We start from the raw sequence: 23,460 nt of genomic DNA on the forward strand, positions 1-23,460 counted from the left end.
GCAGTCGGTTCAGAGCCATTGAGGAAAAAAGGGGGTCTCTCTCGGATATGGTGGAGTAGGCTACATCGGGGCGGCTTGGAAACCACCTGGTTTGGAATAACCCGATGGAAATTGGAGGACGGGGGCCTTGCGAAGTCCGTCTCGAGGAGGTTTTCATGGAGCGTTGAGATTATTATTATGTGGTGGCTTGCCTTAATGATGTTTACATCTCCGGCTTTCCCATTCATCGTGTTTGTGTGCATGGGGTTAACCGAGGCGGCTCATTCCTACGATGCGCTGCCGTTAGTAATAAGGAAATCTCGTGCAGTCGCCGAAGAGCATCCAGAAACGAACGCGGACGGGTTTTCAGGGCACCGGCTCGGCATTGTCGCATTAACACCAGCGCCCACGATCACGTCCGCCAGAAACCCGATAAATGTCGCCGCACCAGCAGCCACCATTAAACCAGCAACAACGGACCCCGCCACCCCATCCCCGTATAATCCCAGCTACATGGCTGCGTTTGCTCGGAGGAAGCTCAGCTCTTTGGAAACCCAGATGAAAGTCGCGCTGATGTCTGATAATAGAGCGGATAGATCAGCCGCCGTGCCCGATTTCAGCACAACCTCGGACAATTCTCAAGGTGAGTTCAAATGCATTACGGAATAATTCACAAATCACGTTTCAGCCAAAAGGAATGAAGTAGAGATGAGATTATTCATTTAAGCGCGAGGGTTGATCTTATCAGTTGTATATGTGATCATTAGGCCTTTCCTCTGCCTTCTGCTTCCCGTTCTGTCATTTTTAATCTTTTACTGTACATCACCATTCCTGCAGTCCGCCGTCTGCCTCTCAGCATCACTTCATTAGCAGTCATAACCATGCTACATGATATATTGATGAGGTATCGATCGATAGCACGTTCAGCCTCTGCCAGAGACTCTCTGTCTAACTATCCATCCACCTGTCTATATGCCAGTCTGTCAATCCATCCATCCATCCATCCATCCATCCATCCATCCATCCATCCATCCATCCATCCATCCATCCATCCATCTATCTATCTATCTATCTATCTATCTATCTATCTATCTATCTATCTATCTATCTATCTATCTATCTATCTATCTATCTATCTATCTATCTATCTAACTATCCATATCTGCTGGTGTCATACCTTGTGTGATTGTCCTACCTCTCATTCAAAAAAAGTAGGTAGCAAATCTTGATCACACAATATGCTACCCATCAGATTTATTAGCGTAAATTTTAATGTGGAGTAGTGTGATATGAAGCTGTAATATTGCCCCAACCTATTTAAGCCCTAACCCCAACCATTCAAATACAGAGTTGGTAGCATAATCTGATGGGTAGGATAAAATGTCAGGACACTGGTGCATCCATCTATTGGCTCACCCTCCCACTCAATCAATGGCTCTATCTGTTGTTCACCTGTTTATCTATTCATCCATCCATCCGTCCATGCATCTGGGGTCTGAACCTACATTGCTCTCATGGTCTTGCTGACTGTCCAAGTAAACTCACAAGCTGTAAAATGTGCCCAAATAGACTTTTGTTAGAAGTTAGAAGTCCCTCACCATAGTATGCTACTCACATTAGCTTCTTGACAAATAATGTCAGAAAACCATCAGTACATCATAATGGGTTATGGTCTGTTATTAAACCAGCTCTAATTCATCCTCTTCTGCAATGCACAAATACACTATTGAAATAAATAATTTTAACGCCCCTACCGTCCATCCATCCCTATCAATTTAAAACACAACTAGACCTTTCATTTGTTTAATTGGCATATGGTGTTCAAATGCAAAAACCTCTATGTGCCATCTGAAATTTCCTTAGAAAACAAGCATTATTCTCAGTCTCCTATTTTTATGTTCAGTTATTTTACTTTGAAGATGATGAAAAGAACTTATTCTTTAATAAATGAAAATACTTATTTTTTCCCAATAGGCTCTTACTATTATGTATATTTTGTGTTTTTACTTTGTGGTGTCAGAAAATATATGGTTTACGGTAATACTTTTTTCAGAATTTATATGAGGCCAAGATTACTCACCATTTTGACCAAAACATGAATGACAGCATTGTGAAAAAGTTCTTCAATGTACAATATTTGCATTTTAATTCTTTTTTTGTCTTATCATTATTATCATCATTAAAAAAACTATTAATTCTACATTCTTAATCAAACATTTGCCCTGAAGTTTCAAATAAAGTGAGAAATATGATCACATGTGAATGAGTACATTTCTGAGTGTACTTTAAGGGGCTAATCACACAACGCAATCTCATGGCAATTCGTAACTTTTGATTTAGTGGCTAATTCATTTTTAAATCATATGATCTAATTTGTACAACTTAGTTTGATTTGCTTATCACGCAATGACGGTTGCGGTTAGGGGTGGGGTTGGGTGCCACGCCTCCTTTTTAAAATTGTACATTTTCGTACAACTGAACTCGTATGAATTCGTATGATTTAGCCACTAAACTGACAAAATGTAAAATACGTTTCCTTGTAAGATCAGGCTGGATCACACGGTACGTGCTTTTCTGTCCTGAGAAAGCGATGCATTAAAAAAAACAAGTTCAATCACGGAATCAGCTGCGTGTTGTGCAAGAGCGCTGCTGTTGATATTGTTATAATTATAATATTATCAGGAACTGCAAAACAATAAAGAATGAACAGAGAGTCGCCACTAGCTTGCTTGGTTTGGGACTTGGAGCTGCGCATCGATGGATTTGCTCCTTTAGTTTTTTGACTTTCAGCAGTGAAATTTAAACTACACTGAACTGAACTAAACTGAACTTCAACTCTGAAAACTGAACTGACACATTTTCTATTTACTAGGACTTATGTGTTGAGCTGCTTTGACACAATCTACATTGTTAAAGTGCTATAGAAATAAGCATGAATTGACTTGAATAGAACATAAAGATAGAGTTTGATAGAGTTAAAGGGGACCATCTCCATAGTCGTCTTGACAGCAAAAACACTTCTGTCACCTCAAAAGAAAACCCGCCTCTGCTTTCATTTGATTGGATAATGAAAGAAGAGGTGACTGATGTAGTGTGCCTTTTTCACACAGAGTGCAAAGGCAAAACGACAAAACGTCGGCGGCCATTAGAAAAACGTTCAAAAACGCACAATCGGCCCTGTAAAGCATACAAAAGCAATAGTAATTTACATTTATGGGGCTGCAAGGTGGCACAGTGGATAGCGCTGTTGCCTCACAGCAAGAAGGTTGCTGGTTTGAGCCTCAGCTGGGTCCGTTGGCATTTTTTGTGTGTAGTTTGCATGTTCTCCCCGTGTTGGCGTGGGTTTCCTCCGGGTGCTCCGGTTTTCCTCACAAGTTCAATGACATGCGCTACAGCTAAATTGTCTGTAGTGTATGTGTGTGAATGGGTGTGTATGGATGTTTTCCAGTGATGGGTTGCAGCTGGAAGGGCATCCACTGCGTTCATTCCACAGTGGTGGCACCAGAATAATAAAGTGACTAAGCCGAAAAGCAAATGAATGAATGAATGTGGTCAATATATAAACTATTAATCAATTCAATTTACAGAAATGGTGCTATACCATGATATGTATCATTATTGTGATATCAATATCAGATGACTTATGTCATGACATGAGATTTTTGTCATATCATCCAGTGCTAATTGTAATGCAACAAGCTATCTTATCAAAGAGTCTGTATGTCCAATCACATAGCATGGCAAATCACATTATAATGCGTCCATACACACTCTTCATTGATTGACCTGCATGATGTTTGACCTAAACAGTCATTTATCTGCTCTACCCAGATGGTTTTGACTTCTCTATGAAGGGATTTAGGATCTGTGTGTTATAGCAGTAAATGACTTCATGAGCCTTGATTATTAGTATCTCGCTGGCAGAATAGGAGGGCCGCAGATTATCCATTGTGTGTCTGTGTTAAAGAACCAGGTCACACTGTTAATGAGAGCGAGGGATACATAAATCTTGCATTTACATGATCGTTTGGGTGCGCCAATTGTTCATATGGAAATATCTATAGACTTGTCCTACTTTTCCATAATAGTGCCAAATCCCTAAGACAACAAATCCGGTAGCTACCCGCAGTCCACTTACAAAAAGGTCATTGACCTCCTGTGATTTTACACTGCAGAAGCTTAGATGTTTGGGTTCGCATTTAGAAACTTATAATCACTTGCAAAAGAACAGCAGGAGGACAAAGAAAAGCCTTGGCTCACAGAAAGAGTGTTTATGTATAACATTCTGGCTAAATTTGCTCTCAGCCACATTTCCAAAACCAAATAGCAAGAAATAACTTGAGGAACCCCATTGTAGATCAGTAAAAACAGGCAGCATGCTGTACTGCAGATAACCCTTCAGTTGCTGCAGATAACCCTTCAGTTGAACCCTTCAGTGATCTTCCATTGTGATTAGACATTCCTCTGCTATTGTTTCCAATGGTGAGGTTTTTAATCGAGAGACAATGTCCACAAAAGCATGGATCGTGTCAAAGCCTGCCTTTATTCGGACACAGGAAGTATTAGGGGAGCCTGTAAGATAACACAACCATTATAATGAAGCTAAAACTGCATCCGTTTCGATAAATCCTATTGATCAATTCTGCATACGGCTTGATGAATTAGGTGAATATTGATATGGAGGCATTTAGAAATGTCCCAAAATATTATTATTTTTTTATTATGAGTAGACTGGGATACAGAATTTAGGAATTGATTTCCTGCATCAGTTATGATTGTTGACATGCAGTTATGAACTGAATGTTGCACTGAAAACCAGAGTAATATTTACTGAATGGACATTTAAAAACAAACAAATAAACAAATAACAAAAAGGTCATGGAAGATCAAACATCCTGATATTTATTGGGAAATACGAAAAAAAAAAAAATGTTTACAGTGGTCCCAAATATCAAAATGAAAAGTACAAAAACAACTACAGTAATTGAAGCATAATAATGTTAATACTACTACTACTACTAATAGTTACTATTATAATTATTATTATTGTTAGTTTAAATTATATAATGTTATTTTTTTTGCTATTAGCAATATTTTTTATTATATAAACCTTTATAATAATATCGATCCTTTAGAAAGCAATGTGATGAAAACTTTTCAAACAAATCACAGAATTTATTTATTGTTGTATGATTAGTTATCATAAACAAAACATTATTTCCTGAAACATTTGAAGACAATAATATACACTCAAAAATATTTTTTGTTGCTTGTTCTAACTACTAAAACAAGCTCAAACAACACGATTCTTGATTTTTTTGGAAACATAATAATTTTATGTCCAATCCACTTAAATTGTAAAAACTATTAGGTTCACTTAATCGGGACAACATGAAGGAATTGTGTGGAACCCTGAAAGTTTTATACAGTTTTCCTTTTGTATTATTAGTAGTGTTATGTGTATATTTATTTTTTGAATCAGTGATTACTTTTAATTATCCTTTGTTTTTATTGGGAAGTTTAGTATTTTGTTCTATTATCTGTCCTAAAGCAGTTTTAAGTGTTTTATTTTGTCTAATATTTAAATTTGACTTTAATTCAGTTAGTTTAATAAAAACTTTTTTAAAAACATAATTTACCAGTTAACAGCAACAACAAGTGTTGCATATGAAATAAATGTTTAAATTAATTTCTTATTGTGTTTCTCAAAGTATTCCATATACAGTATTTTGAGTATTATAACATTGGGAGTTTATCAAAACAACAAGAAAAAAAAGAAAATAAAAATGTTTGAAAGATAGAATACACCTCTACATTTTAATTACCTTCCATCAAATGACATTTCTTTTCTCAAAAAAAAAAAAAAAAAAAAAAAGTATCTATATATATATTTTTTGCTTATTCAAACTACTCATTTAAAATGACCTGAAACACAATCCTTGAGATTTTATTGGGACAACTTATTTTTTTAATGTTCAATTCACATAAGTTTGTTAAATCTGTTAAGTTAACTTAATCAATTTGTGTTGGGACAACATGAATGAATTGTGTGGAACCCTGCATTTTCTACAGTGTTCATTTCATTTTCTACATTAATTCAACTCAACAATTGCATTTATAAAAAGCACCACTCTAAATACTCCACAACATCAAGTAAAAAACAACAATACACATTTGTTTCTTTGACTAATTCAACTGCATTTGCAGTAGTCTAAGCGCCTTTTTCCTCTAATGTACTGCACCTAAAGGGCCATCAGACCACACAATCCCAAATATTCTAATGGAAACAGATAAATCCTTTATGATGAGTATGACTGTAGAGGTGAGCGGCTCTGACCTACATCCCAGCAGCTGTGCATTAGATGGCCTAGTGAACTCTCTTTACCCCTACACCGCAGTCTGATGAGAGCCATTTCTACTGGAACTAATGGACAGAAGAAAACACCTCTGTCATTTCTTCATCCTTTTGTTGTCTGGCATCCAGTGTCCTTATCTTTTCACCTTAATCGCTAACATCAGACGCCCCTGAATATATGATGACACCCAAGTAAACAAATCATTTAAATCATGTTTTTGTTTACTGATGCTTCATTATCACGTCACATCAAAGCTTCATCCTCTCAGATGGTTCAGTTGTAATCGCACTGTCATCCTTAATATTTTTCCGAATATTATAATAATGCGCCGAGTCTGGTCGGAAGCCTCATTTACATGGCTGTATGTATAATCTGTCAGACTGGGATCTGTAAGCTTCTTATCCGCACCCTCCACAGCCCCCTCAGGGGCAGAAGGTGTTTACGTGCACACTCCAGAGCTCCGCGTGTTAGAAGGTGTGTCTGTCTGCGCATACAAATGATGTTTTTTTCGCTTTCGGGCAGGTGGCCCCCTGGTGACCTACCACAGTAAATTTGGGAGAACGGGTTCTCTGAGATGAAGGCATAAGAGGTTCACATGAAAATAAAATTGTCTGGCTCTTAATGGAGTTTATTGATATGAACCAGCAGTTTTATGAATTACATGAACATTGAAGATGTCGTTATTAATGTCATTGGTCAAATTAAAATTGACTATGTTTTTAATTGATGTGCTTGAGAAAGATTAAAGATTTGTAATGGTTTTAAGTGGAAAAATCTGGCATTTGCGATTAAATTTTAACACTATTATTCTCTAGAGCAAACAGACCTTTTATTTATTTTTTTACTTTTTGTAAACAAGCTCAACTCCAATTAGGGAGCTAGTGTAGCTTATTATAAAACAAAAAATAATAATAATTATGAAAATACAGAACACTCAGCAAGCTAACATGGCTGAAACAACTCTGAAATTGTACTTTGGTGTTGCTTGCTACTAGATTGAGTGTCTCTGCCCATACCTTTTTAGCGAAACACTCTTCACTCAGGCCCCGTTTACACTAATACGTTTTAGTTTTAAAATGCATATATTTTGCCTTCCGTCCACATTATGCCAGAGTTTTCGAGTGTCGAAAACTAGGCGTTTTGAAAATACTGAAGAGGTCATTTTAATTTTAAAACGCTGCTGCTCTGTCTTAGTGTGAATGGGGGAAAACGGAGACATCTGGAAAGGAGGCATGATGGCCTATGTCCATCATGGTCTCCTAACCATCCCCATATGATAATTGCTTTCATCACTCTGTCTCCTCTCCACCAACCAGTTGGTGTGCAATATGGCTGCACGTCGTCTAGGTGGATGCTGCACACTGGTGGTGGATGAGGAGATTCACCCCCAAAATATGTAAAATGAGTGTCCAGAAAAGCGCCATATAAAGGTTAGGAATTATTATTACTTTTTTTAAGTAGGATCAAAATAAACAATTTTTTTTTTTCATGTCGTGGACAAGCAGTATTTTCAGTAGCCATTGATCCAGTCTTTAGTGTCACATGATATTTATGGGGTCATTAATGACATTGATCTTTATGAAGTTTACATGACATCATTTGACATCATCAGATGTCTGACAGGCTGCAGACATCTGATTGGGGCGTTTTCTTCAATATTAAGTAGCCTACAGTTCAGTCACGTGTAATGCAGGTGTGTGGTCACATGATGTGCATAGTATGGATGGAGAGTTGTTCAGCAACGCTGAGTGAAACACCAGTGTGGACGCGGATCGTTTTCATTTTTAAACACCGTTTTAAAACTAAAATATTGCTCAAACGTGCTCACTCTAGGCATGGGTGGTATGAGATTCTGACTTTATGATAACTATGGATAAAAACATCATGGTTTCACGGTAGTGATTAGTGCTCTAAAATATGTTCTTTTTTTAATTGTCTGGGTAAAAAAGCAACAATTTTATTTCAAGAATATATACAGAATATATTTTATTACAGAATGTATTTTATGTCAAAAAACATTTAAAATATTCGGCAACAGTAAAGATGCGCCAGTAATGTAGTGGCAGTAATGGCAGTGAATGGTGTTTTTAAACACTAGTTTTTCAAGCTGTAAAAAGAACACCCACCATAAAACTAAATCACACAACACCAGTGAAGGTAAATTTAAAAGAAAAGTCATCAATATTCAATATTTATCTTTATTATGACTGGCTTCTGACAACTGACAAATGTTCACAAGAGTGGAGTTGTTGCATATAGAAATGATAGCTTAAGTTTATGTAAAATACGGAATCATTTTTGGCTGAACTATTCCTTTAAGGTCTTTTTTTTTCAATCATTAATGTTGTTCTTCATTCAGATTAAGTTTTATTAAATAATATCCTGGCTTTTCCCAGCTTAGTAGTTAATGAATGGTGTCTGAGTTTTTGAAGCACCATAAAGTGCATTCATCCATTTTTAAAGTACTCTACCTCTCCAGTAGGCTAATAAGTGACTTCTGAAGTGAAGCAAAGGGTTTTTTGGTAGAAAAATACTCATATTTGTATCTTTAACTATTATCAAAGGTTACGGGTGATGTACTGAAAATTGTCATTCCAAAAAATTTATACTACATTCTTCTTTGTCTTTTTTCTCTGTTGAGTTTATTTGTATAAAGCACTATTTGAATAAACTGACTTGACGTAAGGAATAGGATCTTTTTTTATTTTATTTTTGCCTGGCCTTATTTCTTTAAACAAAAAAAAAAAACATTTTTATTTAGTTTGAGCTCTCTGCAAATCTCACATGGTCGCCCACTAAAGCCAAGCAGGGCTGCGTGTTAGGACCAGTAAACAGAAAAAAACCCAAAAGCAGGTGAAGACAATGATTTATTGTAGAAGGCAAATTTCAGACAGATCAGTCCATAAGCAAAAATGACAAAATTAAAACAATAAAAAATTCCTCCAAAGGCAATGTCTTCTCAGTCTAATAGAAAGAACAAAAAACTATTTAGTCCAAAAAATAAAAACAAAAAAAAAATGTCAAAAGAAAATACTTGCAGACTTTGCTAGAACAGTTGAGAGGAGAATGACTGGAAATAACCAGAAAAAAAAAAAAAAAAAAAAAAAAAAAAAAAAAAAAAAAAACAAGACTGCCCAGTAGAAACAGAGGCAGGTGTAAAGGTCAGAACCAGGCCAGTGTCCAGGATATCATAAATTCAGGCAGCACAAGAGATGCTGGGAAGGTAGGGAGAGTCCTGGAGTCAACCAGAAAAAGGTTAACTAAAACCATTCAGTTCACCTATATTTGATGTTGCAGGGTCAGAAGCAAATAACAATCTGGCACAGAACAGCACAAACAAAGAGAATAAATAGGAGAGCTAATGAGCAGAAAATAAGCAAAGACAGGTGAAACAAATCAACTAAATGAATGCGAATGAGGGGGTGAAGAGAAACAATCAGGAGCACAAACAAAGGAACATGTGGCTAATACAAACAAAACACATAGAACCAGCTGATCAGCCAGGAGTCCTGACACTGCGCCCCGTCAGTACCTGGATAGGAGACCACATGGGAAAGCTAGGATGCTGCTGGAAGTGGCCTAAGTGAGGCCTACAGGGGGCGCTCAACCTGTGGTCTGTGTGGGTCCTAACGCCCCCCAGAGTATTTATGAGGATCCTATGCTGCTCAGGGAGTATGAGATGTTCACGTCCTTCGAAAAATGGCTGCATGTCATCCGGGTGGATGCTGCACACTGGTGGTGGATGAGAAGATTTACCCCCAAAATATGTAAAACGAGTGTCCAGAAAAACGCCATATAAAGAAATTATTATTATTATTACTTTAAGTAGGATCAAAATAAACAAAGATTTTTTTTCATTTTGTGGACAAGCAGTATTTTCAGTAGCCATTGATCCAGTCTTCAGTGTCACATGATCTTTATGGAGTCATTAATGACATTGATCTTTATGAAGTTTACATGACATCATTTGCAACAAGAAAATGAAAATGGTTTGTGTTTGGCTGTCCGTTTTTACAACGTCAGTGTTTAAGGAGGAACTACAAATTACAAAAAAAAAAGCTTGTGGAGCTTTTTAAAAATACGAAAGAAAAATATTAGTTTTTTTTAGGATGGGAGCATCGTGGTTCATTGATTAGCACTGTCGCCTCAGTTAGCATTTCTGTTTCATGTTCTCCCTGTGTTTACTTTAGGTGCTTCGGTTTCCCCCACAGTCCAAAATCATGCAGCGTAAGTGAATTGGATAAACAAAATTGGCTATAGTGTGTGTGTGTTTTCCAGTACTGGGTTGCGGCTGGAAGGGTGTAAGGTATTTGCTGGAATAGCTGGCCATTCATTCCCATGTGGTGACCCCTGACAAATAAGGGACTAAGCTGAAGGAAAATGAAAGTTTGTAGTACATTGTTGTCTTGGAAACACAATCACATACAAAATATATTTTTGTGTTTACATATTTTATGTGTATACTTATGTAAATAAGTACACACATACATAAATTATATTTACATGCAATTATACATGCACAAATACACGCACATGCATTATGTACACACCAATGTAACGAGGAGCCTGACACGGAGGGATCCATTTGCAGTATTTAATAGACACAGTTCAATCAAAAAATACGCACTAAAGTGCGAACTCACATCAACAGTATTCAAATATGGTCGAAGGGCTGGCGGCTGACAAACACAGGGTGATATAACAGGCATGGATCAGTGGCAGGCGGCATGGTTCAGAGTCCAGATATCAGGCGTGGGTCGAGGGCAGACAGCGTGGTTCAGAGTCCAGATTCAAGCAAGGTTCGGGGCAGGCAGAAGGCAACTCAGAGACAGTCCAGGGTAATACACAGGAGATCAGGCAAGGGAATAACACTCAGAGATGTTAGCCATGGCAGAACAAGACATCGCACTGAACTGGTGTTTGAGCGTGGCTTATATCAGGGAGCGTGGGTAATTAATGGGATCGATGACAGGTGTGTGCGCAATCAGTTTAAGTGGATGAGGTAATGCTAAAAGTCCGGAGATGGTGGCCTTTGCTGGCCAGCGAGTGGAATAACTGGGACAGAGTCGGTGACAACCGTAAACAGTTTTGTTTTGACTGTGATGAATTGTTATTCATCATTGACTCCAAATGTAAATGTACCCTAAAGTGATGATTTGTCCTCAAAAAACATTTGTTATTATTATCAACATTGAAAAGAATTGCTGCTTAAACATTTTGGGGAAAAAAACAGCATTTATTTGACAAATGCTATAAACTAGACAAAAAAAAAAAAAAAAAAAAAACAGAACTAGACCAAACACAACTAGACAAACAAAACTAGACAAAAGTAGTCAAACAAAACAAAACTAGATAAATAAACAAAACCAGATAAAACTAGACATAACAAAACGAAATTAGACAAAACTAGACAAACAAACAGAACTCGACAAAACAAAATTAGACAAACAAAACTAGACAAACAAAACACAACAAAACAAAAGTACAGAAAAAAAGTAAAATGAAAAAATGTTTAAAAAAAGTAAAAAAAAAAATGGGCAAAACAAAACCAGCCGAAATGGACAAAACAATACAAAACTAGACAAAACAAGTCAGGACAAGACAAAAGTAGACAAGTCAGACAAAAAATATGTCATTTTAACATTAGACATTAATTTAATTTCAATTTTGATCAATTTAATGCATCCTTTAAAAAATATTGAACATTTAAAGTGTAGTATTTGTAACCAAAAATAAAGCTCAATAATCAATTACTAACCTTCATGCAATGTCAAACTTCTCAGTTTCTTTTCTATTGTGAAACACTATGTAAATGGGTTCCTTAAAAAGTAAAATTTATGAACAAACAGCTCTTTTAAATGGAATCATTTCATTGCATCAGTTGATCCAGTTCACAAAATCAGTCTAAATGATTCATTCATCATTCAGACTGATCTAATTCTCAGGTTCACTTGAGTTCACTCGCTGATCCGGTTACCACTCACTGGATTACCATTAAATAACAGCTTAAATTGCAGATACTCCTCACACAAAACTGTCAAATGGCTTCATGGTTTGAAACACAATGCATATGGACACCTCTTGTGATGTGTTTGCTTCTTTATTGAAGCTTGAAGCCTTTGTATCCATTAATTTAATTGCTTGCTAGAGATTAACAAGTGACATTTCTTGTCCACTGGAAAAAAATTATGATTCACAACAGCATGAGTAAATAAATGATAATAGAATTATAATGTTTGCATTAACTATTCCTCTATCAGCTCTTCTGGCTTTGATTTGTGTCCTCTGAACTAATTGACCCACCAAAGGGGAATAAGCCGTTTCCTCAGGGGGATAAGAGGCTGCTTCGGGTACACGCTGGTGAACAAAGAGTGATGAATAAAAACATGTATTACATGAAAGATTGATTCAGATATGCTCCTTCACATTTACATTTTCACAAATATAACCCACTATGCTTTTGAGATCAAACACATCCAATCATTATAAAGCATAAGAGGAGCTGTGGCCTAACGGTTAGCAGATTTAGCGGTTAGCTTAGCAGTTAGCATGCTTTGGTGTTTATGTGGAAAAGGCAATGACAAATCAGTCTCGGTCACAAAAAACAACAAATATTAGAAAAATAACATTTTAAAACACACAGTAGGTTCTAGACTATTGTAGTCATTCCACATTCCACAAAAAAATGCTATAGTAATTTATAGCAAATACTGTGTTTTGAACCATATAGTACAGCAGTGTTGGGGAAAGTTATTTTTTAAAGCAGTGCATCACAATATTGAGTTATTCCCCCAAAAAAGTAACTAATTGCATTACTTAGTATACGTTTTATGGAAAGTAATGCGTTACATTACTTTTCCTTATCTAGCTGAGGTTTGATCTCTTTCAAATTGTACAGGTGTTTTTCATCTTTTTTTATGGAGAAGCTCTGCATTTAACAACTACCTATACAGGGCCGTAGCCAGCCTGGTAAAAGGGGTGGTTCTTTTTTCTCAAAAAGGGGATCTTATTGCGGTTATACCCTTCAGTTTCTATTTTACTAGGAGATTTAAATCCTGCATTTTAGTGAAATTTTTTTTGCTGGATTAGCTAGTCAGATTTCATCTTAACCACACTTTTGTACAAAAAATATTTACAAAAATTTGCAATCAAGAAAAATTAAAACGACTATTTTTTTTTTAAATACAATTTTATAATATCTTATATCATTAGAAAAAAATAGGAATCTGATAAAGTTTTAAAGTAAAAAAAACTGTAGCGTACTATCATTTATTTGACATAAAACAAACTGGCCTGCACATTCAACTGTCCTCAGTCACAATTTGGCTATTTTGATAAAAATAATAATTAAAATATAATAGCAATAATAATAATAGGGTGAAGCAGTGGCGCAGTAGGTAGTGCTGTTGCCTTACAGCAAGAAGGTTGCTGGGTCGCTGGTTCGAGCCTCGGCCTCAGTTGGCGTTTCTGTGTGGAGTTTGCATGTTCTCCCTGCCTTCGTGTGGGTTTCCTCCGGGTGCTCTGGTTACCCCCACAGTCCAAAGACATGCGGTACAGGTGAATTGGGTAAGCTAAATTGTCCGTAGTGTATGAGTGTGTGTGGATGCGCGTGGATGTTTCCCAGAGATGGGTTGCGGCTGGAAGGGCATCCTCTGTGTAAAAACTTGCTGGATAAGTTGCCGGTTCATTCCGCTGTGGCAACCCCGGATTAGTAAAAAGACTAAGCCGACAAGAAAAGGAATGAATAATAATAATAATAATAATAATAATAATAATACAATAATAATGAGTTGTGAATTCAGAATTTTTCTAGTCTCTTTCGTAAAAAAAAAAGTACATTTGAAAATACCTGGATATCCACAATAGCCAAAGTATATTCAAATTAATTGAATGTGGTCTGCTCCTGGTGCTTCACACCTTTTTATTGCTCATTTTTTATTTCAGGAATAAGGTCCAAGGTTTAGAATAAAAGTTACCTGTAAATTTTTTTTTCTGTTTAAAAACAATACAGTATTGAAAGAAGACTTCTCTTACATCAGATTATAGTCCCACCAAAGCAACAGCTGACAGAGGATTCCGTTTGGTCTCAAAGCCTTTTTCGGTGGATTATTTTCATTATTTATGACGCCATAGCAGTCAAAATAGGACAAATGAGCTCATGTGGGACAAATTCTAGACCTTTGTCAGTGAGGGGTGGGTCTTTCAAACTACCTCGGCCCACCCCAGGTGCAGATTTTCTGCTGGTCATAATTTATTTTATTTTTATTAATTTTGTCTAAAAAATAATTGGGCATGTCTAGTTTCATCTGGAATGCATCCCAGATCACCTTCTGAAGTGGTTTGAGTGATCGGATTTATATAAAACGTATGAAGTGACCAAACAGCCTCAAAAACACAGACGTGACGAGATTAGCGCCTTTTGCTGTGCAGTGACATCTGACGGCTGAGAACTCCGCTCCATGGGATTCGACATAGTTGGCCACAGTTATGTAAAATGACACTTTACTACAATAGATATTAAATATATTATATAATAAGTATATAGTATAATATTAAAATACATAAAATACTTAAACGGACAAATTCTGGACCTTTTGGCAGTGGGGGGTGGTTCGTTCGAACCTCCCGAACCCCCCCTGGCTATAGGCATGCTATATAAACTACACCTTTATTTTCCTTTAAAAAAAAATTTGGATAAAATTATATTTTAAGAACTTTCTGAGCCCAGAGCTATACAAGCTGTATATACAGATTAATGAAAGCATGTAAAGCAATGTGTTTGCTACTTTTGAATGTTTTGTGTTATTAGTTAAAAGTATAAAGCCTACTAACATGAAATAATTTATTAAGGCAAAAACAGATTTTAAACCTTTAAAATATTTAATAATAAAATGAACAGTAAGAATAAAAAAATCTTTGAGATTTATACATTGACTAAATTGCTTCACCTGGCTTTAACAAATGTGTAAATCGTTTCCCAAACGAGAAAAAATCTTACTTTATTACAAAATGTACTTACTGCTACAGTAGACAGTGGCTGCATCTCCTCAACAATAAAAGCGATAACCAATTTTTTAGTTGAGTCAAATAAATAGTTTTACCTAGAACATGAACTGATGTCAATCATTTGTTGTTTAGGCGGAGGTGGGGTGCGGGTGTAGTGCTTTGCATCCAGGTTTTTTTGTGTGTTTTTTTTTTTTTCCGATGTCGTGTTTTTTGTTGTTGCCAAGAATTTTAGGCCCAATCCCAATTTTATTTTTGTACCACTACCACTTCCCCTTGGCCAAGTGTTAAGGGGAAGGGCTTCAAAATTTACCTCTAACAATTGGAACAGCACTACAACAACTGCACAGATCAGATGATCGTGACTGCTGTAGTTGTTCCAGTTGCTTTATTTTTAGATATTTATCTTCAGGAAATCAGTGAAGTCATATATGATTTTATCATAACAATCTAATGTGGCAATATGATTGTAATTGTACTGTGTATTTACACAGTGGCCATATTCATCTATGTAGCGTAAACACTCCAAAACAACATTAACATTATAGCAGACTCTAAAAAGTCCATTCCCAGCCACTAGACTTTTCAGAGTATTTGAGTGTCATCGAGTGTCAGGATGTTGCTGGACTGCTATACAAGAGTTATTATTATAGACTTTAGATTGAAATTTATAGATTTTTGTTTTAGGGTTTTTTTTTTTTTTTTTTTTTTAAGCATGATGGTAAAACACGAACACGGTTATGAATATATATAAAAAATGTTTGTCGTAAAAGTTCGTAATAATGACAAAAAATACTAATTTGTGGATCTCCTTACTTCCGGGTGCAGCTGTGGCTGGTGTATTCTGGGAAATTTTCTTACCCCTTGGTTTCGAGTGTGGTCCTGGAAAATTTTCTTTTAAAGGGGTATCTACCCCTTGCCCTCATGCCCCATTCACATGGGGCGTCAGCTTCAATGCTTCCCATTCACTTTAAATGGGTCAGGCGTTGCCGAACTGCATTGTGGATCTGTCGGCGTCGCTTCAGAGGCGTTGCTTGCTGCAAAAATTGCGACTTGCTTAACTTTTCAAGCGCTGATGGAAGCATTAGCCAATCAAATCACTGTATGCAAATACATCAGCTCAGACAGTGGCCTATTGCTGACTAATTTCATTGGCTGACTCTGCTATGACGATCGTGTCAGCCCCAACTTTAGACACGCCTTCTATCAAGCGTTGATGCTGAAGCTCCTTGTGAATGGGGCGTTAGCCCTACGCCTTCAAGCTAAAGAGAATTGGGACACCCCTACCACTTCACGGGAACCCGCAAAACAAGGGATAGGGGAAAAGGGAAGGGCTAAGGGGAAGAATTGGGATTGGGTCTTACTTACACATAATCTACACTTCATTCTACGCGTATGAATTGTTTGTTTAATTGGATTTTCTAAGTAAACTGATTGAACCAGTTCATTCAATTGAACGGAGTTGTCGTTAAACGGTTGCCGTCTTTAGTAAGTACTAACATATCAAATACCCCCCTCATTCGTAATAAACCAATATCCCAAGTTATTCAGTTACTGGAACAGTACACAGACTCTCCTACTGTGAAAAAAAGAGACCTGATGATGGTGATCAGTGTGAACCAAGTGTCTGTTCCCTCACAGCACGTTCTGTCATTGAGTGAGTGATTCAACTTGACTAAGGTAATTTTTATTCAGCAATATATTTTGTAAAAGCCAATTAAGCAAGGTAAACAATAACTCACGTTACTTTTTTTTAAAACTAACTTAAATTATATTACTTATTTTTAAAAGTAATGCATTAGATTACTCGTTACTTTGAAAAAAAAATTATATTATTACGAAACGCGTGTAACTTATAACGAGTTACTCCCAACACCGTAGTACAGTTTACTATACTGTATAACTTATATTATTTACTCTTATTTAATGGTCTTTTTACTGCTTGCTATAGCATACTGTAGTATTAGATATAGTTAATTCATAAAATGTAACAAACGTAGTATACTTTATTTTTTTGTGGTATTTTAATACAATAATTGTAAAAGAACTTAGTAATGGCTAATTAGTTTATATTGTTATAGTTGTATTAGCATAGCATTTATTGAATTACCACGACAGATTCATTTAAGTACTTTACTATAGTGTGGTTCAAAACACTATAGTATTTACTATAAATAACTGAAGTATCTTTCATGTGGGGTCATATCCGCATGTTGTCAGTCAGCTCAATAATATTGTGCCAAATAGCTACCAGACTGAATTCTGATCAATATTTAAATATCAAACAAATATGGTTGGAAAATCTTTTTTGATTGAATCGTGGTTGGTATAGATTTGCAATTACATAAGCTTCAGTTGTTTTCAGCAGCTGGAATTTGCTAGTATGTTGGGACCTAATGTCAATGAGTTTGTGCTTTTCCTCTGTGGTCTGCAGACTAAAGATCTGTTGGTGTAATAACAGCTTAATGAGTTATCAGAGAATCAGGCTGGACTGATTCTTTATAGCTGGCGGAGATCAGCAAGATGGAGCTTTGTGATGCGTAGCGGACTTGAACTTGAAGGAGAGATCTACTACTCAGTAGCAGTGCTGCATTAAAAAAAAATTATGTTTGAACGCTGTATGGGTGAAAGCTTATAAAAGTTATTCTTTATTTAGCCCATGTTAACCCTGCTGAAAAATCCAGCTTAAACCAGCCTAGGCTGGTTGGCTGGTTTTAGCTGGTTGACCAGGCTGGTTTTAGAGGGGTTTTGGCCATTTCCAGGCTGGTTTCCAGCCATTTCCTGCCTGGTCTTAGTTGGTCAGGCTGGAAAATGACCAGCTAAATCCAGCTAAAATCAGCTTGACCAGCCTGGTTTAAGCTGGACATAGCTGGTTTTGGCTGGGCTCCCAGCCTGGCTAAGCTGGTCAAGCTGGTTTTAGCTGGTCATCTCCCAGCCTGACTAGCTAAGACCAGGCTGGAAATGGCTGGAAACCAGCCTGGAAATGGCCAAAACCCCTCTAAAACCAGCCTGGTCGACCAGCTAAAACCAGCCAACCAGCCTAGGCTGGTTTAAGCTGTTTTTTTCAGCAGGAAATTGTAGATACACAACTTCGTTACATGTTTTAGATAGCAAATCCACAAGAGGGTGCTGTCTTTATTTTTCAAATTTGAAATATGTTACTAGAGGTACGTTTTGCTGTACATTTCAGATACACGTCCTTCTTGTACAAATTCACAAGAAGGCGGGGCTTGTCAGATCACTTAGCGAACCACTGCGGTAAACCCTTCTTTAAATCTAACCAATAGTGTTTTCAAAAACAAACATAAGACAAAAGTGCACACCCTCACATAGTTTTACCTTGATTTAAAAAAAAAAAAACGGTATATATATATATATATATATACAGTTGAAGTCAGAATTATTAGCCCCGTTAAATTATTAGACCGCTTGTTTATTTTTTCCCCAATTTCTGTTTAAGGGAGAGAAGATTTTTTCAACACATTTCTAAACATAATAATTTTAATAACTCATTTCTAACAACTGATTTATTTTATCTTTGCCGTGATTACTGTAAATAATATTTTAAATGATATTTTTAAGACACTTCTATACAGCTTAAAGTGACATTTAAAGGCTTAACTAGGTTAATTAAGTTAACTAGGCAGGTTAGGGGAATTAGGCAAGTTATTGTATAACAGTGGTTTGTTTTGTAGACTATCAAGAAAAAATATAGCTTAAAGAGGCTAATAATTTTGTCCCTAAAATGGTTCATAAAAAATTAAAAACTGCTTTTATCCTAGCTGAAATAAAACAAATCAGACTTTCTCCAGAAGAAAAAATATTATCAGACATACTGTAAAAATGACCTTGCTCTGTTGAACACCATTTGGAAATTATTTAAAAAAGAAGAAAAAAAATCGAAGGGGGCTAATAATTCTGACTTCAACTGTATATATATATATATATATATATATGACATAGTCTGTTTATCAGGTCCAAGCAACATTTCCAGGTTTTGATAAATAGGCTATACATTAATACTTTACAAGTACTTCAGTTTTCTTTTTACTTTTTAAGAACAGTGACATTTTAATACAAATTTAAATGCACATTCTAATTTAAATGGTGATTTTTTTTTTGTCCGCAAGTACAGTTAATGTTCAAACTATTTATAATGTCTAATGTGGCTGACTTTATAACATATTCCTAATAAAAGGAATTAATCTGCCTGGTTTTTGAACTGTGCGATGCTGTAGCTGCTTAATTAGGCCTACTACGCTACTGTATTTCAATACTAGTCATCATGGTGGTACTCGGAGAGAAAAGTTTTGGCTGAGGTGGTACTTGGTAAAAAAAAGTTTGAGAATTAAACTGTATTAAACCTATAATTGTTACAGTACATATACTTTAACCTGACACTAACCCTTAATTAATTTATTCATGAAATCTAATTTATTTACGTTAATCCAGTGATGTTAAGTAATATATTATACTAAGTAATCAGCATAAAATGAGGTTAGATTAATTAAGCTACAAGTAGAGCAGTTCTGAAGGGCCTGTGGGGGTTAAGAAAAAAGAAAAGATATGTAAAAAACCCCTGTCTTTCTCCATTCATCTATTAGGCAGTCTTTTAGAGGTAGACTTTGACTGAGCTTTAAATCAATATTTGATGATCTTAGCATTCCCCCTCTTTGCTTGTCAAAAATTCATAAGCTGCTCTTTTTGTGTGTTTCATCTATGAAGAGCTGGTGTGTAACTGCAGTGGTGAAGGAGTGTCAGACCCTGACGAGTGTGACCGTAAGACGGGTCAGTGTGACTGTATGCCGGGTTACACGGGCCTGCAGTGTGAAGAGTGCGAGGAAGATCACTTTACCAACGGCACCATCGGCTGCCTGCCCTGCGCATGCGACTCCTTCGGGGCCCATGGCACCAGCTGTGACAGGTGAGAGAAATTTTCCTCTTATGCACATTCAAAATCTTGTTTCTGCCTGTTTAAACTACCTACAGGCAGCAAAAAATGAATATAAATGGTAAAAGAAAGCAAGGATCAAACACAGAAAGACTTAGACAAAGAAATGCTTTGTGGTGTTACAGACTAACAAGACTCAGCAAACTGTGGGAATGTGTTTGTAGCCTGTGTAATCAGTCTTGGATCAGCTCCCAGCTGTGCGATTCCGGAACTGATGTGTGTGAGGTGCATGAAGGGATTTGTAGTCCATAAAGTGACAGAATTGTAGTCCGGGTGGATGTTTACCACCGATTTTGAAGCCTGGATTTCTAGGGTTTTGGTGACAATTTGTTTATCTATTTGTTTATTTATTAAAAACAGTGATAAAAGATTTCTTTAATTTATATAAAATAACAGCATTTATTATTATTATTATTATTATTGTTATTGTTTATGGGTGTCACGATTTCGATTTTTAATTGAAATCGATAGAAATTTATGCTCAATTTTGATTATCGAATAAAAAAATAGAATCGTCGATGCTGCCACGCCCCCATGTCACGTCAGCTTGGCTTGCCAAGCGGGAAAAAAACAGGCTTGTTGAAGTGCTTGTTAAACTGCAGAAGCAGGAGACCCGTCAACAGAACTTAAACCCTCTCCTCTTTCAATGAAGTCGCCGGTGTGTAAGCATTTTGGATTACCAGTGAGTTATGTTGACAACGTTCGTGTTGTCGACAAAAAAAAACTCAGTTTTGCAAGCTCTGCTATGTACGTATTACATACGGTTCGTCCGATAGACAACACCGACATCGCGATCTTCCACCAGCCCTGTTGCAAATCCGCTCGCGAAAAGTACTCAGCCCCTGTTTACACTGTCTTTGTTTTAAATGGGATTTTAGAACGACAACGATTTGACATCCACAGTGGCGTGTAGCATTTCTGAGCAGCCCTCCTTCCTCTCTACCTCTGAAAATGCACATCACGTGACCACACAGACACAGATGCATACACAGCCATGCGCTCGAGACAGCAGGTCCAGGCAGTCAGAGGACTGCTTCAATCTTTCACTCACTTGTACTTAGTCATTTTAGCGCACACCTCAGATACTGTTGGCTGGTTCCTGTTGGTTGTGCGTCTTTTTTTACCGACGCCATTATAACGACACAGGTCACTGCCTATTTACAAATACCGCAGAAAAAAGTGATTGACAGGTGGTAATTATGTGTGTATCTTGCCTATATTCATTTACTGTATGATTTGTTTATGGGTAAAACAAAGACCATGCAGGTCAGGTAGTTTAAACGATAGGCTACAAATAATTAATTGGTCATTAATTAATTAATTATTCATAATCAAAAATCGAATCGAATCGTGACTTTAGAATCGAAAATGTAATCGAATCGAGGATTTGGAGGATCGTGACACCCTTAATATTGTTGTTGTTGTTGTTGTTGTTTTGTTGTTGTAGTTTACTTGGTTGGAATTGTCAGTTTTCGTGCAACATCCATAACTCACAGTGGCTTTAAAATAAATTAATTTTGAAGGTTGTGAAACATTTCATTATAAATTGTGAATCTTTTTTTCTTTTTATTAGAATTTATTATTTTTGTTAGTCTATTAGAATCCTTTAGCAATGTGTCTATTGTCCATTAAACATTACACAAAATAAGACTTAGTTTTTATCTGAATCCATTAATCAGAATTATTAAACACATTACTTTAACTATTTCTCTCAAAACATCTTTTTTTTTCTTTAGGAATGTTGCCGGATGTCCCCAGAGGGAAGTTTTTGTCAGATTAAGCTAATTTTCTCCCTACAGTATAGCTAATTAAACAGATAATCGGGCAGATTAGCTCAATCCCATATCTGAAGGACCTCGAGGACTTACAGTATCAGTTCCTGTTGGCATATTTTTGCCGTGCTTTAATTTATTTGTGGGTTTACACCGTAGTGAGGCATGCCGAGTATTGAGCCTAATTTAATGACATGCCCTGCAGGAAGCAGATTGTTGATCTAGGCTTTGTTTTGGGATGAGATGGCTAAGTAATTGGCTTTTAGAACCCATAACAAATGGCAGGATTAAGCAGAGAGTTGAGCATTTCTTTAGAAGCCTAGTTCTCCCCTAAATACATTTTCTGTAAGCATTTACTCAGTCTTGTATAGTTTCAAAACACATACGATTTTAGAATGCAAATAAAAATATTCTTAATAAAATCTAGGTGATTTTCATTCCTCTATTTGAAGTCCATTCAACTAAAATGAAAATAAAATTTTAGTTTATATTGGTCACGTGGCGGACGTTGCGCTCTCTCGCTCTCGTTAACATGCTCAAACACCTGTGCTATATGACAATATAAAAGCTGTTTAAGTCCTCGTGTATGAGATTTAAGGTTTGGGACTCTGCTGAAGTCTGTTCTGAAAAAAAGTGTCAGACTTGATGTTTTCGCTATGGTTTTTAGAGGTGTGAACCTATACTGGTCTCACGGTTCGGTTCGGTTACGATTATCATGCCTTCGATTCGGTTCAATACGATATCTCGGTGCATCACGGTGCATTGATGATGCTTTCCATATACAGTGTTATATTTTAGGGGGGAGGCTATAACAATTCCCTAGTAGCAAAGAATTCTGGCCCAGATTTGGCAAAAAGCTGGCACAGCAGGCATTCATCTGGCACTGGCATACAGCATGTGGGCCAAACATGGCCCGGGTTTGGCAGAGGTGGCACCGTTTTTAAGGCGGCACACAAGATTTGGGCCAGAAGAAAAATGTAGTATTTGGCCCAGATTTAAAAATTTGATAAGTGGGCCATGTGAGTTTGGCCAGTATTGACCCACATTTAAAATACACTAAAATCATTTTTGAGTAAAGAATAAAAATTCCACCAATCAGGTCACTTTGAGAAAAAGCGTGCCCATAGTGTGCCTAAAGCGCATCACTCCATGGGTTTATCAATTTCATTGCAAAAGTGACACACCAACCTATCTGGCCCAGTTCAGGCCCAGTTATGAGTTATTAACTTGGCTGAGACTTGGCCCAGATATGGTCTGTGTTTGGCCCTTGTCTGGAAGCCAGATTTGGTCCAGTCATGTACCGTATTTCACTGCGGCATGTGGGCCAAGCAAAACCTGATTGTGTGGGCCAGAGCTGGGCCAGAGAAATTTTGCTATGTGGGAAGCTGTCTGTATAAAC

General features: G+C 36.7%; 1 protein-coding gene across 1 annotated transcript in view; it reads left to right on the plus strand.

Moving 5' to 3' along the window:
• The window catches only part of si:ch211-158d24.2, an 81,676-nt gene continuing 58,216 nt past the window's right edge, over positions 1-23,460 (plus strand). Inside the window, exons 1-2 of the mRNA XM_684205.11 lie at positions 1-622; positions 20,064-20,262. Of these exons, the coding sequence (XP_689297.6) occupies positions 178-622; positions 20,064-20,262 (644 nt within the window). The 5' untranslated portion in view covers positions 1-177. The remainder of the gene's footprint in view (positions 623-20,063; positions 20,263-23,460) is intronic.

Source organism: Danio rerio, chromosome 8 (assembly GCF_049306965.1).
Source record: "Danio rerio strain Tuebingen ecotype United States chromosome 8, GRCz12tu, whole genome shotgun sequence".
Classification (NCBI taxonomy): Eukaryota; Metazoa; Chordata; class Actinopteri; order Cypriniformes; family Danionidae; genus Danio; species Danio rerio.